Genomic DNA, 19,318 nt, shown 5'->3' with positions numbered 1-19,318 from the left:
CTAGGATAGTTCTTTTGTGTGACAGAGCTCCATACTGTTTAGGCTATGTTCTCCCATGCCCAGAAAAGCTCACAGGAAGAGAACCCACTCTGTCATAAAGTCTAGAATAGGCGTAGGAGCCTGGCACATCTCTAAGCTCTGTGGGAAGAGGGCAGCTCTGGGCTGAGAGCTAGCGGATCAAGCTCTTCTGTCTTCACGAACGTTTTACCACTAGGAAGCAAATTTAAATTCTGGTGTCCCAAGATAACCTTTTTATCAGTCTCTGGAAAACTCAGTTGTTTTAGATGCTTTCTCTCTGATCAAATGATTTTGGCAGGTGTTTTGACAAATAGCATTCTTTATTGGTTAACTATAATAAACCTACTTTTTTTTTTTTAAGTCCGCAATTCTTGTTGCTCCCTGGATGCCTAAAACAACCTTTATTTATTTATTTCCTGAACATAATCACTTCTAGCTTTTCAGATGTGAAAATCTGCTTTGCAACAGATTTTTCTAATAGTTATGCTCTCTCTGGATTTGATCCGGGAACATTTCTCTTTTAATCAGAAGAGGTAAAAACATCTGGATGAGTCAGAAAAGAATGTGTCACATTTCCAAGTGCTAAAAAATAGAGTGTTTTGATTATGAATTTAGACCTTTCATAGTCCTTTTTCATCATTGACATATACATTTAATTTATTCTACACTGACCTGACTCTGGAAATAATTTTACTCTATAGAAGGTCAATGTTCCAAAGTAGTCTCTGTAGCAATAGGGTAATAAAAACAATAACAATAATGTAACACGTATTGAGGATTTCTATGTGTCAGACTGTTCCAATTGACTTACATTACCAACTTTTTTTAGAGAGATTTTTACTATAGAGCATGTGCGCTCACCTTAGAGACAGAGAGAAACAGAGATAAAAAATGAGAAATCACCCCCCTCCCCGAGGGGATGGCCACGCCACAATCCTTTCTCCTCTCAGGATTTTGGGCATGCTTGCACACGTGCCCACAGTGAATTTTAAGCCACTAGGTCCAGGACTCAAACCACAGTCAACTATGTGGGAGTCTAATGATGTAACCGTTATGCCATCTGCTGGTCCTGAGAGATTTTTGCAATAGGGTGTGTGCACTAGTAGATACAGAGACACAAAGCGAGATATTACCCCCCAGGGGGGATGGCCATGCCGCAATTCCTTCTCCATTCTCCTCTTGGGATTTTGGGCACACATGTATATGTGCCTAGAGTGAGTTTTAAGCCACTGGGTCTGGTACTCGAACCTTGGTCAACTATGTGGGAGTCCAGTGATGTAACCATTTTGTCATCTGTTGATCCCAACATGTACCAACTCTTTTAATCTTCTAGCCCTATGGTTAGATATTGTTTTACAGATAAGCAAACAGAGAACTTTTACAGATAAAGAAACTAAGGCACAGAGGGGAGAAATAGGAAATAAATACCCATTTTTTTAACTACAAAATATCCATATTTTAAGAATGATGTATAAATACAGGAGGTCCAATTTCCTTACAAACACTGAGAAATATTGTGTGAAAATCACACGTTTGGATAATTATTGTTTAATTTTTATTTACCTTTGATATGACATAGGTGCTCACTGGAGACAGAGAGAGGGAAAGTGAGAAAGCACCCCCGAGGGGGGGTGATCAAGCCACCATCCCTTCTCCATTCTCCCCTTAGGATATTGGGCATACATATATATGTCCGTGGGGTGATTTTTCAAGCTGCTGGGCCCAGGACTTGAATTGTGCAATTTGCTATGTGAGATCCAGTGCATATATCACCACGGCACTTGATTGGCTCTGGATAATAATTATTATCTGTTGCTTCTTTGGGATGGAACTGTGAATGTCAGCTTTATTTGGAATGATGAGGTTTTGCCCAGACCAAGGGGAAAACTGACTCTGGAGTAATTCCAGAATCGTGGTTTGGGATAGAAAGAGGCATATTCTGCTGCTCTGAATACTAATGGTAGTTTATGCATTGTCTAGTTGAAATGTGGAGGAAAATACAGTAATTTATGGAAATTACATTGTGCCATTTTATTGAGGCTAATGGACTGTGGCTGTATATGTCTGATCTAAAATCAAGCCTGCATATCATAATCTGGTTATTTTGGCCACCTTAATACTGACTCAGATCATTATGGGGTTGATCTGAATGACTCAGCTGAGATTGGTTGTTGACAGGAATGAAAATAAACCTAAATGTAAAGTGGTGATTTCCATGGCCTTTTGTCTACATGGTTATTGACTTTGGCAAGTATGCGGTTAATATTGTGATAGCATGATATTGTGATATACCTACGTAGAATTGGGGTGTATGCACACAGTAATAGCCTAAAAGTATACACATACCTTAGCATAGATGAAAAAAGAGCTTCTTTGGAATCAGTGTGGGATGCACAAGCCTGCATTCAACATTCTCTCCTGAAGACAGCAGTAGCCTTGACAAAAGATTTGGTGTAATTTCCACTGCTTTCTTCCCTTGTTTGGCAAGAATGTCTAATCCTCTCACTGGGAAAAGGTGCAGTGGAATTCACAGGGAAGCTCTATAAGCATTTTTACATTTACCTTTTCTCATTAGTGAAACTACAGCCACTTAAACCCACATTTCATTTGGAGGCTATATAAAAAGTGACTGATGGGTCAACCCCATCACATTTTATAAAGAATCTATTAATACAAGACAAGACTTTATAGTGGAGTTAAAAAGACCTGTCATTCCCCACTATCTTTTCCTCCATTACTCCAGCTGCAAAATGTTTAACATTCATTTTCAATAGTATTGTTGCACAATACAGAGTTTGAGGTTAGCATAATAAAATGACTGTAAAATGCTGCACACTTAGTGTTTATAAAAGTGCATTATAAGGAGCATATCATACCTTGTGAAGAAAGAGGAGGTGTGACGTTAATGAAAGTAAATTAACAAGAGAAAAACAGACATATAAAAACATTGCAAAATACGTACATCGAATAATATACAACGCTCTTGTTATCTGTAATCATAAGAAGCAAGAGCTTCTGAGTTCATAATAAAATGTATTTTATGACTTCTGAAATGATAATAAAAGTGAGCTATGTGCTGTAACCTTCATCCTATAAGTAAATTTTGTAATCTGCACTTTACTGGCTTTACAAGATGAAGAGCTGGAACTAAAAACCACTCTCCTTTGTGTAAACTCTTTATCATTCCTTTTTTTTTCTTCTTCTTTTTTTTTCCCCCAAAGTATGCATCATTTCTACACCCCACTCAATGCTGTGTCTGTGACAGATTTTTAAAAATGGGCAGAATCAATCTTTGGCTCTTATAGTCTTCTCTGATGGGAATAAGTAACCATGTCCCCCAAAATGAAAACTATGGCTTTCAGCCAGAAAAGTCATGAAATAGTTGTAATAAAAATCCTGCTATTAAATCATTAATTTATTACCACATCACTACTGCTTTGAAGTGAATTTGCAATAGGATGAAGACAGTGGTCATACATCAACAGAGAAAGAATATTGCTTAAAATGGAGCCAAAAAAGCCTGTTGTCTTTGATCCCATTTATTTTATACCCTTCATGTCTTTTATTGTTCTGCACATACGTTCCATTTCAAAGGAGGAACTATGTGTCAGCTAATGTGGACAGATTCCTTGCCATTTTCTCCAAGGTAGTTGACACGTTGAAACCTGATAGGAGCGTAATACCTTTGGAATAATCTGTACACAGTAATCAGAATCAAGTTAGTCTGCTTTTTCCATTTTCTCTGTGATAATTCCATCTCTCAACGTCCTTGACTTGACTAACCCTCAGATGTCCCTGCAACTTCACAGAAAGTCAGCAGGGGGAGCATTTGTCTGGAAGGACTTGGACTCTGCACTGCTTGGTGTTTCTATAAGAGTTTTACAAAAGAAATAAAGTCCAGGCTAAACAAAAAAAAGTTGCAATCTCCTGTCAATACCTGTAAGACACTGTGGAATAATATAGTGAAAATACTTGCGAGAGGTATAATCCTTGATGAAAGCAGTACATGGGATAGAGAAGGGATGTTGCTAGTTATTTTTCACCAGAGACCAGCTATTTGGTTCTGACTAGTATTTCAACTGTATTCTTGAGGAGTTTTATGAACTAACATTAAAATGCAATATTAAGTGTTAGTATTTGTGCAACTAGGATAATTAAGTGAAGTCAATTTAATCATAACAATAACTACCATTTATTGAGAACTTACATGCCAGGCACTGTGCTCTACATTTTAGAGATCAGGAACTGAGGTTTAGCAAGGTTTAGTAATTTGCCCCAGGCTACACAACTGCTAAGCAGACTGTGAATCTAGTGAGACCAACTCCAGCGCCCACATGCTTAACCACTATGTTCCCTCCATCTGGCCACACTTACAACTTATCTCCCCATCCTCCACTCTGGGGGAAGAAGGTTGAATTTAATCTCTCCACATCTTACTTTCCTGACTGCCTTCAACAAATCAGTTCCTATCTGGGCATAACCCCAGCTCTTACATTGATTGCCCTCTCTAAAGTTGACTCTGGCCTCCAGCTTCATGCAGAACGAAGTATCAATAATTCATTGTGAGCAATTGGGATAGTTGAAACTATGAGACCTGCTGTTGACACAGACTCTTTAAGCTTCTAGAGAACTCTCAATAGCTTTATTTGCTGAAAATGGAATGATGCCAGCACTCTTCCTCATGATGGTCTCCATGCAAATTTCCCAATCTTTTACTTTGTATGAACACATGCAACAGCATTTTAAATAGTCACCACCTACTTTCATTAACAACCAAGACAAAGGCAGAGTTTCTTCGGATGCTGGGAGACTGAAAAAGAGATCTTGTGGATGAGCATGTGGAAGGGAATGAAACAAATAGTGCAGAGGTAGTGGGAGGCAAAATACGGTAGTGGAAACAACGGTACTGCTGACTCTTAAGCCCTCTGTGGCTTTGGGCATGCGCACACACGTACCTGGCGTGAGTTTAAGCCGCCGGGTCCGGGACTCGAATCATGGTAGACTACATGGGAGTCCAGCGACATAGCCATTATGCTAACTGCTGGTCCCTCTTTTTATTTTTTAAAAATTTTTGGAGAGGTTTTTGCTATAGGGCCTGTGCGCTCACCAGAAAGACAGAGAGAGACAGAAAGCGAGAAATCAACCGTGCAGGGGGGACGGCCACGCTGCAATCCCCTCTCCTCCATTCTCCTTTCGGGATCTTGGGCACGCATGCACACACGCCCTGCATGAGTTTAAGCCACCGGGTCCAGGACTCGAACCGCGGTCCACTACAGGGGAGTTCAGTGACATAGCCATTATGTTAACTGCTGGTCCCAAGATAAGATTTCTTTTGAAGGACAAAAAAGACAGTATTGGAGGTGGGTTCATCCACATGTTATAAAGTCTAGAACTCATATAAGCCATCTTGTATTACTCAAAAACACAATAAGGATAAGACCTGTTCCTCTAGACCAATATTATTCTGTAGGCTATGTGTTCTATTGATGGGCTGAGTTGTGACCAGAAGTTAAAAAGAAAATGAGACAGAATAGAAAATGTGAGAGTGCATGTCACACTGTAAGGGTAATGCTTGGTGAATCTTTTGTTATAAACATATGTGTACTGAGTTGTGATGAAAAATTTCTTTCTTACTGTGGGGCATAGTCAAAAAATTTGAAAGCCATTGCTCTGTATGCAGTATAATAAAATCTATACCTTGAAAAAGAGTACTTGATATATTTCAGTGTCACAGAAGAGCCACAGCATAAATTCTGCTACCAAAAAAAGCATGTTAAAGAAAACCCTGCCTACCTTGTCATTTTTAGGTCATCATCTTTAAATTATTACTCTAACAAAGCAATATGCATAACATCTTCTAGAAACAAGTAGCTTTTTAAGACTCTTGTTTGAGTATGTGAAATAGTTCGCTGCACTCCAGTGGGGCTATCACAAATTTAGTTTTGGAAATTTACTTACAGAAACCAATACAATCACCTGCCTTAATGACTCTTTAGTACAGTCTCAACACAGATCACCAGCTTTGTTAAAATCATTCAATTATAGGATTGTTCAGAAACCATAGTTTCTTACAGTGAACATTTCAAAAAAATAAAGAAAACTAGACCAACAAATGAACAACCAGATGATACCAAAAAATGACACACACTTGAGGCACAGAAGGAACAGGGATTGAAATAATTTGGAGACTCTGATTAAGCAGATTGAGTGTAGAAAAAAAGCATGACTTAGACAAATGAAGCTTGCCCTGCAAAGGCTGTTACAAAAAGCTGCTGAAGATGATTATCAGTGGAATTATAATGCAAAGTTCCATTTTAAATATTTTGTTCTCCAAGTGGATAATCTCAAAATGAAGTACACTGTAAAAACATGGCAAGGACCTTCTGAGTCTTCATAGTCTAAATGAAAATATCTAATAAATTTGTATAATTGACTCTGGCCAGTATTTGGATTAATGTTTAATTTTGCCAAAACCTATAACTTTTTGTTTCAGGAAAAAATAAATTGTTTTCCTGATTATAAAATTGTTATATTCACTTACAATATTTAAAAATATTTTATTTATTATTATTATTTTAATTTTGCTAATAGGGCACATGTGCTCACTAGAAAGAGATGGAGGGTGGGAGGGGGGAAGAGGGAGAGGGAGAGAGGGAGAGAGGGAGAGAGAGGGAGAGAAACAGAAAGAAAGTGAGAAAGCAAGCCACCAGGTCTGGGCTCAAACTGCAGTCTGCCATGTGGGAGTCCAGTCCCTTAACAACCACAACACCTGCTGGCTCCATTTATAATATTTTATGATTATGAATTCACCGTCATTTCTATTTAGGTGAATTGACACTCAGACTACGTGGGTGAGGCCTAGGACATTCATGGTCAATATTTTCATAAGTTGTATTGAGATAAAATTTGCATACCATAAAACTCACAAATATAAGTGGGCAACCAATGATTTTAGTAAATGTAAAGTTGTGCGACCATCATCACAATCCAGTTTTGGATCATTTTCTTCATGCCAGAAAGTTCTGCCATGCCCATCTGCAGTTAATCCCAGCAGGCCTGGGACTAGGCTGAGGCAAGTGAGGCATCTGTTCACATGTGAAGTTCAAGAGGGTGTCGATATCTCACTAATCCAGATAAATAGCATTTTAGTGACATTTTTTAAAAATTCAAAAAATCTACGAGGAACAAAATATAAAATTTTAGAAACTATTTAATTTTATTTATTATTATTAAAAAATTGCTATGGGACACATGCACGAGAGAGAGAGAGAGAGGAGAGAGAAGAGAGAGGTGAGAAAGCAAGCTGCCAGGTCCTGGATTTGAACTGTGGTTGGCCATATGGGAGTCTAATGCCTCAACCACACCATGCCAACCTGCTAGCCCCCAAAATATAAAAATTGGAAAGCTTAGATCTGATGATTGCACTTGCTCTACTCAGCTTCAGCCTAATTCTGGCCCTTCCATACTCTCTTCAAGCCCACAGCAACCACTTGTGTACTTTCTGTCTCAGTGGATTTGCCTTTGATATGAAAATTCAATAAATGAAATGATACAATATGTGGTCTTTTATGTCTGGTTTATTTTGCTTAGCATAATGTTTTAATGTTCATCCATATTCTAGCATGTCAGTAGTCTGTTCTTTTCAAATGCTGAATAGTATTACACTGTATGGATCTTCCACATTTTGTTTATCCATTTGCTAGTTGATTGACATTTGGGTTCTTTCTAGTTTTTGGCTATTACAAATAAAACTACTAAGAACGTTTGTGTTTAAGTCTTTATATATCCATATGGTTATGGATAGATGTTTCTCTTTCTCTCAGGTGAAAACCTGAGTGGAATTGCTATGTTATATTTTAAATCTATGTCTTACTTTATAAGAAACTGCCTATTTTCCAAGGTGCCAGTACCATTTTGGATTCTCACTACTAATGGATGAGAGTTAAAGATGTTTGCATCCTTACCACCACTTGGTATTGTCTGTCTTTATTTATTTATTGAGAGATTTTTGCTATTGGACATATGTGGTCACTGGAGAGACAGAGAAAGACAGAGAGACAGAAAGCAAGAAATCGCCCCCCTCAGGGGGATGGCCATACCACAATCCCTTCTCCTCCACTTTCCTCTTGGGATCTTGGGCACGCATGCACACAAGCATGCATTGGCATGATTTTCGAGCCAATGTGTCCAGGATTTGAACCGTGGTTGACCATATGGGAGTCCAATGCTTTACCTACTATGCAACCTTTTGGACTCTATCCGTCTTTTTGATTACAACCATTCTAGAGGATGTGCAGAGATATCTCTCTGTGGTTTTAACTTGCATTTCCCTAATGACTAATAATGTTGAGCATCTTCTCATGTGCTTATTAGCCATATATATCTTCTTTGGGGAAAAGTCTATTAAAATCTATTGTCCATTTAAAAAATTTGGTTGTCTTCTTTTTGTTGAGTTGAAAAAGGTCATTCTATATTCTGGATATAAGCCCTTTAACAGGTAAATCATTTGCTAATATTTTCTCCTAGTCTATGGCTTATTTTTTTCCCGTTTCTTTTTTTAATTTATTAATTAATTTTAATTTGACCAGAGAGAGAGGAAGAAAGTGGGAAATCAAGCCACCAGGTCCAGGACTTGAACCATGGTCACCTATGTGCGAGTGTCCAGCGCCTTAACCACCATGCCACCTGCTCGTCCTCTTTTTTTTTTTTTCCCCATTTCTTAATAGTATCTTTCTAAATAAAAGGTTTTGAATTTTGACGAAGTCCAGTATTATGAATTTTTAATGGACTGTGCTTTTTATGTTCTAAGAACTCTTTGTCCAGTCTAAGCCACACAGACTTTGTCCTGTTTTCTTTGAGACACTTGACAGTTTTAGCTAGAAAACTTGGATGGGATACTACAATGGAGAGTTTTAGGCAGTCTGGAAGCAAAATGAGAAATGCAAGACACTGAAAGAGGAAGGTAGGAGGGTTTTAAATACAAGTTCCATGTTCTCTCAAATTTTGTCTAGATCCAGTCTCTTGACAAATGAGAAAATACTTTAGCTCAATTAATGAGGAAGTCACTTCCGTTCTGGTCAATATTTAGTATTTGCTGTATCTGAATAAGATTAATATTAGCTGGCATGTTGCCTTTACTCAGAGTTCAAATGTTTGCTCTGATATATAAAAACATGTTATACCATAGAAATAAAGAAAAGACATACAGAACAACACCAGTGATACACTCACTTCATGGACATAAACACAATGACTTGATGATATTTTGTTGTTGGATGGAATGTTAAATGATAGAAATCTGGAGTTGAGATGGGTGAATACCAGATGTACATGGATGGAGTATGGCCATAAAATACAACGAGGTGTTGGGTATGACACGGAAACAAACCTTGGAGAAATATCACATCCTTGTTGCATAAAGGCACCCAAAGAAAACCAAAGACTGTTAAATATTCCAAATTCATTTGGAGGATCAGGAGGGCTTTGTGGGTCACGAGGTTCTTCATTGTTGTCTTCCAAGTGCCATTCATAAGGGCTGAATCTGCTGACGAGGAAAAGAACTACACTGACTCCAATGTAAGCGAAGACAATGCACATCCAAATTTCATAAGCCAAGGGATCCAGAAATGAGAATACGCCTGGTTTTGATTTCTGAGGCTTCTTTATCATGATGGAGATGCCCAGGCTCATAAATGGCTTTGAAAAATCTATGACTTCTTCACGGACCAATGTTATTGTGAGTGGAGCAACAGCTATATCCGCTCTCTGAAAACAACAACAAAAATAAATGACTTTTAGAGACAGTATTTCAATCAGCCATTTGCCACTTAATATATTTCATTGGTGGAAATATAAAGTCTTACATCCCTACAACCAATTGATTAGTCAATGCTTAGGATACAAAAGTAGTAGCATTCACTGGGTTCTAAAGTACTTTAACTTGACAGTACATAAAAGACAGAGCACTGGCTTCTTATCCTCTGAGACACATTGGCTTAGGGCAACTGACTCCATTTTTCTGATTTATTTTTGCTGTTACTTATTTACTTTCTTTGTTCATAATCAAGAGCATGTGCATGTACTTAGTGTGCAATAGATACAGAGACAAGCCCCTTTCACAGGGTCTAGTCACACCACAATAACCCTCTTCCAGTTGCCCAGCATTTGTGCTTGACACGTTTCAGGCTGACCAAGCTGGAAATTTGAACCACAGTTGTCATGTGGGATTTGGCTTCTCTTGAGCAGCACATTACCTTCTGTGCCACAGAACTGGCCCTTTTTCTATTTTTTTTCTCTAACTGCATCTAACTCAACTTATACTCCTTTGTAACATATTATGGTTTATGGTTTAAATTTTTTATTTTAATTTTCAGGTCCTTATGTCTTACGTCCGTAATTTGACCGGAAATTCTTGTGGAGCAAGCATCATATCCTGTACTTTTTATATCTTTGTTTTCTCCATTTCCCATCTTTTAGAAAAATATTTATTTCATTCAATTTATTATTATTATTATTTTAATTTGTTATATGGCATGCACACTCACCAGAGAGAGACAGAGAGAGAGGGAAAGTGAGTCAGCAACGTGTGAGGTCTGGGACTCGAACTGGTCAGCTGTTGGGAGTCCAGTGCCTTAACCACCATGCCACCTGTCAGCCCTCTTCCCTCCCTTCCTTTTTTTTGCTAGGGGCTGTGTGTGCTTGATGAGGGGGGGAGAGAGAGAGAGGGGAGAGAGAGAGGAGAAAGCACCCCCCTCATGGGGAATGGTCATGCTGCAATCTCTTCTCCTCCATCTCTTCCTCCTTTCAGGATCTTGGGCACACATACACAAACACACAAACACACACACACACACACACACACACACACACACACACACACACACACACACACACACACACACACACACACCCTACATGTTTCTCAGGCTGCCAGGTCTGGGACTTGAATTGTATAGTCAGACTTGTGGGATCTGGCTGCCTTAACCAAGACACAGAGCCAAACCTATATATTATAAATGCCTCACTCCCAGTATGAAGTGACATAGGGCCATAGTATTCAGTTTAATTCTTGGGTGTTTGCTATCTTGTATTATTTTTGAATTATTTTTTTAGAGTATACCTATTTAAAAATATGTTCTTTGAAAATAGAGACTCAATCTTCTATTTTTACATCTATCACTGAAACAGATTCTAAATTAAAGAAACTGCAGATACCTAAAATATAAGTCGTTGATTAATTCATTTGATATATGCAAACATAAAAGAATTCAGCATGGGCAATAACAACGATAAAACAATGATTAGAATAGATATCAATTTATATAGTGAGCTATATTTTCTAGTGATAAATATCAGTGTTGCACTCACATACACTGGATTAATAAAATAAATGTCTGTAGTGCACTGCATAAATAATTCAGGCAAAGACAGGCAACATTTTTATATTAATCCATGAAATTGATACTGGAAACATCTGCATTTATTTCTTAGGTGTTATTATTATTCATAGGTGTTCCTTTATAACAGTACTAGGTTTTAGTCTGGGGCCGGTCCTTAAAACACCCACGTGGAAAAATGTCTGACTAAGGAAAGCCTTTGGGATGGTATATCAGCTATGAAGTTTAGATATATTTTTTTCTGTGTTCAACATAGTTATGCTCCAATATTTCTACCAATGGAAAAAGATATGGAAATTATGAAGTCTGAGAAAGAATATATTTTTAGAGAAATGAAGTTTTCCTGCCTTGAATTACACATGTTAAACCAATTGAGAAACACTCCTTAATTAATTTAAAGGTGAAATGCAGATGATAAACGTCTGGCTAACATTTATTGAGTGTTTACACTGTGTGAGGCACTGTGCTAAGCACCTTATACATATTATCTCATTTAATTCTCACAGCAGCCTTGAGAATGATGTTTGTTGGTAAAAATATTATTGCCATGTTAGTGATGGATAACTGAAGCACTGAGAGGCTAACATTAGAACCTGGTATTTAGATTTCAAAACCCACTCTTAACCAGCATTATGTTCTAATGCTATAGATTTCTAGTACATACCACTTGTATCTGCAATTATCAACCTTAGCTAACCTCTCTCAGGTTCATTCCAATGCGTATTTGAGTGCCAACCACTATTCTAGGCACTAGGGATAAAGCAGTGAACAAGACAGACAAAACAGAAAAATACTTGCATGGAAGGCATCCTACATCCTCTACATTCTAATTGCAAGTTACAGAAAGCATGTATTTGTTGAAACCAACTGGCCAAATCTACATTGGTGGCTTACTACCACTTCAAACACACGATTTCTAAAATTAAACATATCATTTATCACCCCAAAGTAGATTTTCTTTTGAGTCTAAGCATGATGTTTATTCCAAAATTTTCCCAGTTGCTAATCCTTACCAGTCCTATCCTCTTTGCAGAAGATCTTGCTTCTTTCTTTACTGAGAAGACAAATACCATCTGATAAGATCTCTGTCACTTCAGTATCTGTCCCCTCTTTCTCAACATATTGCTCCATCTTTATGCATTCCTTCTGTGCATTTCTCATAGAAAGTGACATGCTAAGATTTAATTCATTTACCTCATACATCCCATATTCCTTTCTCTCTTATTTATTTATTTTTCTATATGGCACATGTGCTCACCAGAGAGAGACAGAGAGAAAAGGAAAGTGAGAAATCACCCCTTCCCACCCCGGGAGGATGACCACACTGCACTCCATTCTCCTCCAGTCTCTTGGGATTTTGGGAATGCATGTACCACATGTGCCTGGCATGATTTTCAAGCTGTTGGGTCCAGGACTCGAGTTATGCAGCCAGCCATGTGCGATCCAGTACCTTAATCTCCATACCACCTGCCAGCCCTCTTTTATCTCATCTTAGAACTCAGTTTCATCTATTGTCTTTTTACATCTTTAATTTTTCCTTCTCTATTAATCTTTCCCAGTGGTTCTCAATGTCTGGTCCCTGGACTAGCTGTCAAGAGTCACCAGGGAGCCATTGCAGTACATTGAGCTCCATAGAGACAGCACCAGTGCAAGTGAGATCAAGATGGGCACTGGGCGACTCTGTGCCTCGCGGAGGAAAGATAACTAAACATGGGCAAAGGAGATCCTAAGAAGCCAAGAGGCAAAATGTCATCATATGCATTCTTTGTGCAAACTTGCCGAAGGGGCACAAGAACAAGCACCCAGATGCTTCAGTCACCTTCTCAGAGTTTTCTAAGAAGTGCTCAGAGAGGTGGAAGACCATGTCTGCTAAAGAGATAGGAAAGTTTGAAGATACGGCAAAGGCGGACAAGGCCTGTTATGAAAGAGAAATGAAAACCTATATCCCTCCTAAAGGGGAAACAAAAAGGAAGTTCAAGGATCCCAATGCACCCAAAAGGCCTCCTTAGGCCTTTTTCTTGTTCGGTTCCGAATATCCCCCCAAAATCAAAGAACATCCTGGCCTATCCATTGGTGATGCGGCAAAGGAACTGGGAGCGGTGTGGGAAAACACTGCTGCAGATGATAACAGCCTTAGGAAAAGAAGGCTGCTAAGCTGGAGGAAAAATACAAAAAGGATGTTGCTGCATACCGAGCTAAAGGAGAGCCTGATGCAGCAAAAATGGGAGTCGTCAAGGCTGAAAAGAGCAAGAAACTCTTTTCATCTCCTTAATGAAGGACAACATTCCCGTATCAACAAAAAATGCAAATGCTTACTCTCCTCTGGAGTATTTTCTCACTCTTGCGTGTGGCTAATTAATTCTCCTTATAAATATACATTTGTAGTCTTGAGCTACCCAGGCCCCTCCTATAATAGATAATGCTAGTGAGATGGCAAAGCCGATCCTTTTACAGGGTGAGCATCCTACTCCCAAAATCTGAAACACAAAATGCTATATAAAATCTGGAACTTTTTTTTTTTTTTTGGAGAGGTTTTTGCTATAGGGCACATGCGTTCGCCAGAAACACAGAGAGAGACAGAAAGCGAGAAATCACCCTCCAGGGGGGATGGCCATGCCTCAATCCCTTCTCCTCCATTCTCCTCTCGGGATCCCGGGCACGCACGCCCATGCGCCCAGCATGAGTTTAAGCCACCGGGTCTGGGACTCAACCCGTGGTCGGCTACATGGGAGTCCAGCGACATAGCCATTACGCTAACTGCTGGTCCCTGTCCTGGTGGTATTTTCAATAGCCATTAACCTTGCCCAGGACAGTGTGGGGGTTGTAAATTGGTATGGAAATTTAGAGCAGGTTCTTGTTGGTGCACAGCACAAACTAATTATGTGTGGGCATGGTAGCGTTTTCATCTTCAGTTGTCTCTGATGCAGTTTATATGAAATAATTGTTGTTGTTCTGTTAACTGAAGACCACTCTGTAATTGCAAAAAAAAAAAAAGTTTCAGCGGTTTTGTTGACACTCTGAATGCTTCTAAGTAAATATAATTTTTTATAAAAAAAATCATCAATAAAGAAACAGCCTAATAAAACATTGGCCAAAGGCCTGAACATACACCTCACCAAAATAAATAACACAGTTGGCAAATAAACATATGAAAAGATGTTCTATACCATATGTCATTAGGCAAATACAAATTAAAAGAACAATAAAATATTTTACACTCCCATTTGGATGGTCAAAATTCATAACACTGACAACATTAATTACTGACAAAGATGTGGAGCAACAGGAACTCTCATTCATCGTTTGTGGGAAGAGTGGTAGGAATACAGATACTTTGGAAGACTGGCAGCTTCTTTTTTTTAAGGATTATTTATTCAATTTTATTCATCATTATTATTCTTATTTTAAAATTTGCTATAGGGCATGTGCGAGAGAGAGCGAGAGCGAGAAAGCGAGCAGGCCACCAGGTCCAGGACTCAACCTCAGTCAGCCTTGTGGGAGTCCAGCGCACTAACCACCATGCCACCTGCTGGCACCAAGATTGGCAGTTTCTTACAAAACTAAACATACTCTTACTGTACAATCCAGCAATCATCACTCATTAGTATTTACTCAAATTGAGAGAAAATTTGTGTCCACACAAAAACCTGCACATATATATTAGTAGCAGCTTTCTTCATAATTGCTAAAACTTGAAAACATACAAGATGCCATTCAGTAGGTTAATGAATTAAAAATATCGTGGTACATCCAGACAATAGAATATTATTCAGCATGAAAAAGAAATGAGCTATCAAGCCCAAAAGAAAGGAGGAATCTCAAATACATATTACTGAGTGGGAGAAACCAATCCGAAAGAGTATATACTGTGTGAGTCCAACTATATGGCATTCTGGAAAAGACAAAACTATGGAGATAGTAAAAAAACTTCAGTGATCATCAGAGTTTGGGGGAGGAAGGAATGAACAGGCAGAGCACAGGATTTTTAGGGCAGTGTAACTATTTTATATGATACCATAATGATGGATATACATGTCATTTTTTTTTCTTTTTCTTTCTTTTGGAGAGGTTTTTGCTATAGGGCGCGTGCACTTGCCAGACAGACAGAGAGAGACAGAGAGATAGAAAGCGAGAAATCACCCCTCAGGGGGGATGGCCACACCGCAATCCTTTCTCCTCCATTCTCCTCTCGGGATCTTGGGCACGCACGCACATGTGCCCGGCGTGAGTTTAAGCCACCAGGTCCGGGACTCAAACCATGGTTGATTACGTGGGAGTCCAGCGACATAGCCATTACGCTAACTGCTGGTCCCCATGTCATTTTTTTTAATGTCATTTTACCCAAACCCATAGAATATACAAAGAGTGAAGGACCAATGGATGGTGTAATGATTATGCTGCTTGACTTCCATGTAGTCAACTATGGTTCAATTCCTGGACCTGGTGGCTAAAACTCACGGTGAGCATGTGTGCATGTGTGCTCAAAATTCTAAGAGGAGAATGGAGGAGAGGAAATTGTGATGTGGCCATCCCCGCAGGGGGTGACTTCTTGCTTTCTGTCTCTGCCTCCCCAGTGAGCACACATACCCTATAGCAAAAATCACTAAAAAAAAAATGTATAAAGAGTAAATGCTTGGGCCAGCCCATGGCAGGGTGGTTAAGGGGGCTGGATCCCATGTGATTGCGCAGTTCAAATCCCAGATCCTGTGGCTTGAGAAACACATCAGCTGTGTATGCCTGTGTGCCCAAAATCCCAAAAGGAGGAAGTGAGGGAGAAGGGATTGTGGCATGGCAGTGCTTTATGGGGGGTGCTTTTTTTGCTTTTCTCATCTCTCTCTCTCTCTAGCAAATGCATGGCCTCTCTAGCAACTATGGCCTCAGCTGATTATGCTTTGGATGCAACCACTGCTTGGCTGTATGGATTGGCTTAAGACTTGTCAGGCTCACACATAAGACAAAGCAGGGCCAAGTCCTGACCGATAAGATACAATGAGTTGGGGCCAGCAGGTGGCATGGTGGTTAAGGGCACTGGACTCCCACATGGACAACTGCAGTTCAAATCCTGGACCTGGTGTCTTGCTTTCTCACTTTCTCTTTCTCTCTCTTCTCTCTCTCACTCTCTCTTTCTCAGGTCAAATTAAACATAAAATAAATAAATAAAGTTAAATAAAATAATAATTTTTTTTATAAAAATAGACTCATCAGGCTCAAACATAAGACAAAGCTAGGCCAAGTCCTGACTGATAAGATACAATGAGTCAGGGCTGGCTGGCAGGTGGCGTGGTGGTTAAGGTCACTGGACTCCCACTGGCTCACCAAATTTTGAGTTCCAGACCTTGTTCCTCTCTGGTCAAATTAAAATATATAAATAAAGTTAAAATAAAATAATTCTTTAAAAAAATGATATGAGTCGCTTGTAGATTTTGACATTGTATTACTTAGGTAGCAAAAAGAATAAACCTAAGATGCTAGCACACCACAATCCTTGCTCCATACACTGAAAATGACAACACTGAAGCTTTAGGACCAGGTGACTGCAATGTGAGTTGTGAGGAAGAGTCCATTTTAGGATGCTGCTAGTGGGTTTATGTTTTGCATCTTTCTGTTTTGCAAAATATATATATACATTTATATTTATACATTATATTGATGATTTATATCAATGTAAAATTTACATTTTATAAATCTATAGTTATATATTCTTTTTGGTAGAATTATTAATTTAATTTGATTTCTTTATTTTTAAATTGTATCATAGGGCATGTACACCCACCAGAGAGAGATATGGAGATAGAGACAGACAGAGAGAGTAAGTGAGAAAGCAAGCCACTAGGCCTGGGACTTGAACCACGGTTGGTCATGTGGGAGTCCAGCACCCCAACCACCCTGCCACCTGCTGGCCCATATAGTTATATGTTCTATATAAAATCAGTTTTATATTCAGTGGAGATGGAGCAGAAAGCTTCACATCAAAAGCACTTAGGAGAAACTGTCTCATGACAGCCACCAAGGGGAGATAGGGAAGTTAAAGGGAAGCAGCCTTCAGTCCTGTGTTCTAGAAGGATCACGAGGCATTCCGCCCAAACTCAGTTAGGCTGCAGTTTAAGCCTTTGCCTATGTGGATACATGCATGTGACGTGGCCAGGGTGATATGGAGGAGCTATTTTCCTTGAAGGCTATTTTTCTGTTGACAAGGATTAGTAATTGTAGCAGAAATAGCCTTGGGTGGGTGGAAGATTCAGGCCTCTCATGAATAATCTGGATTGGTCATGATTTGAAAGAGATTCAAGTCCAGGTTTTTCAGGTTACTGTTAGTTCCTAGAATCCTTATGTTGTCCTAGACATTGATTCACTTCCTTTAGCCACACCTTATTAAGGGAGAGGAAGAATTAGTGATAGTTCACAAGTTTGGACTTTATGGACGTTACAATATGCTTTAATTTTTTATTATATGGTTATTTCTAAAGCATAGGTTCAGTTTTCTCTATTCAGTCTACTGGTTTTCTATAGAAATTCCTGAGTGAAAATCTTGTCTGGGAGAAGGAAAGGGCTCTTAACTGGTGGTTGGGCCTAACTAACTGTTGTAGCCAGATTTCTGCCCAGAGAGAGCAGACTTAAGTTAACAGTCCTGCTTTAGGATGCCATCTAAACAAGGCCTATTCCTGTTTGGGTATGCCACATGTTACAAGACGTTAGGAAAAATGAAGACTAACATTTAAAAAGTCAATAATCCACAGGAAGCCTGTGGACTATTTTTAAAATACCTTATTGGAAGCTTGAAAAAAAATATGTGCCAACTATCAGAAATACTGGGCACTTGGGAAATAAAATATGCGGCTTGGTTAACTGGCAAAGTCAAAGACGCTATTGTAGGAAGGGAAAGGACTTCTTTCAAGAAATCGAAATAGAGTTTCCAATGAGGAGAACAAGGAAGTGTGGAAAACATGGCAGCTCAGATACAAGGTAGAAATTGTGAAGGTTAAAAAAGAAGGATGAGTTCTTTGCCAGGGACGCTAAAGCTCCTCTGAAATATATTCAAGAAAAAGCCAGCTACAGAATCAGTGGGATTTCAAGGATTAAAAGAGGATTTGACGTGTGGCAGGAGCCTGGGAGGTGGGGTTTCAGGTTGCTGGTGGCTTAACGAAAAGGCTTTGGCAAAGCTTGAGGTGAGGCCTGGAGAGGTGACTAAGACAAGTTTTATCTTTCCTTCGCTCTATCTCTTCTTTCCTCCTCCTATTTCATTCTCTCCCTGGCCTCCCCCTGAATCAGCTTCACTTTGCTCCTCTTTGCTTTGAAAGTCCTTTTTCTGCTATTCCTTGACCTTATCTTGGTCATTTCTAAAGTGTGGTTCCTAGGGAGACTGTAGAACCCTTCAAACTGGGCTTATTCTGTAGACAGACACGTTCTTGCCTAAAATGGGTACAAAGAAATGTCTGCATCTAAGTGTCTCAGGCCAGGAGCGAATGAGAGGCAAATCATCACACTGAGATCCATTGCTCCTTCCATGGTGTTGGAGAGACTGGACAACCTGTTCACCCTGGGCCTAGTAGGGTTTAGCTAGGGGAGGGTGACACCTGGTGGTCACACTTGGAAGGTGCAGGTGAGTTCTTACTAGTCCCATACCTTTACCATTTAGTGACCATTTATTAACCAATTTGCTGAACATGAATTTTCTCATCTAAAACTCACAACAACCCTGTGAAGTATCATTATTTCAATTCCACACATTAATTATTTATGGTGAACAGTTATGAACTAATTTTTTAAAAATAATTATTTATTTAATTTTATTTATTTATTATGATTCTTCAATTTGGCTACAGCAAGACGAAAGAGAGAGAGAGAGAAAGAGAGAGAGAGAGAGAGAGAGAGAGAGAGAGAGAGAGAGAGGAGTGAGGAGGAAA

At 39.2% G+C, this 19,318-nt stretch overlaps 1 protein-coding gene across 1 annotated transcript in view; it reads right to left on the bottom strand.

Moving 5' to 3' along the window:
- Positions 1-19,318, bottom strand: part of LOC102488785 (glutamate receptor 3-like) — a 144,159-nt gene that overhangs the window by 72,898 nt on the left and 51,943 nt on the right. Inside the window, exon 4 of the mRNA XM_014582277.1 lies at positions 9,407-9,783. Within this exon, the coding sequence (XP_014437763.1) occupies positions 9,407-9,783 (377 nt within the window). The remainder of the gene's footprint in view (positions 1-9,406; positions 9,784-19,318) is intronic.

Source organism: Tupaia chinensis, unplaced genomic scaffold, assembly GCF_000334495.1.
Source record: "Tupaia chinensis unplaced genomic scaffold, TupChi_1.0 Scaffold143572_1, whole genome shotgun sequence".
Taxonomy (NCBI): Eukaryota; Metazoa; Chordata; class Mammalia; order Scandentia; family Tupaiidae; genus Tupaia; species Tupaia belangeri.
Note: the sequence above shows the minus strand (reverse complement) of the source record. Positions and strands in the feature narration are given on the sequence as shown.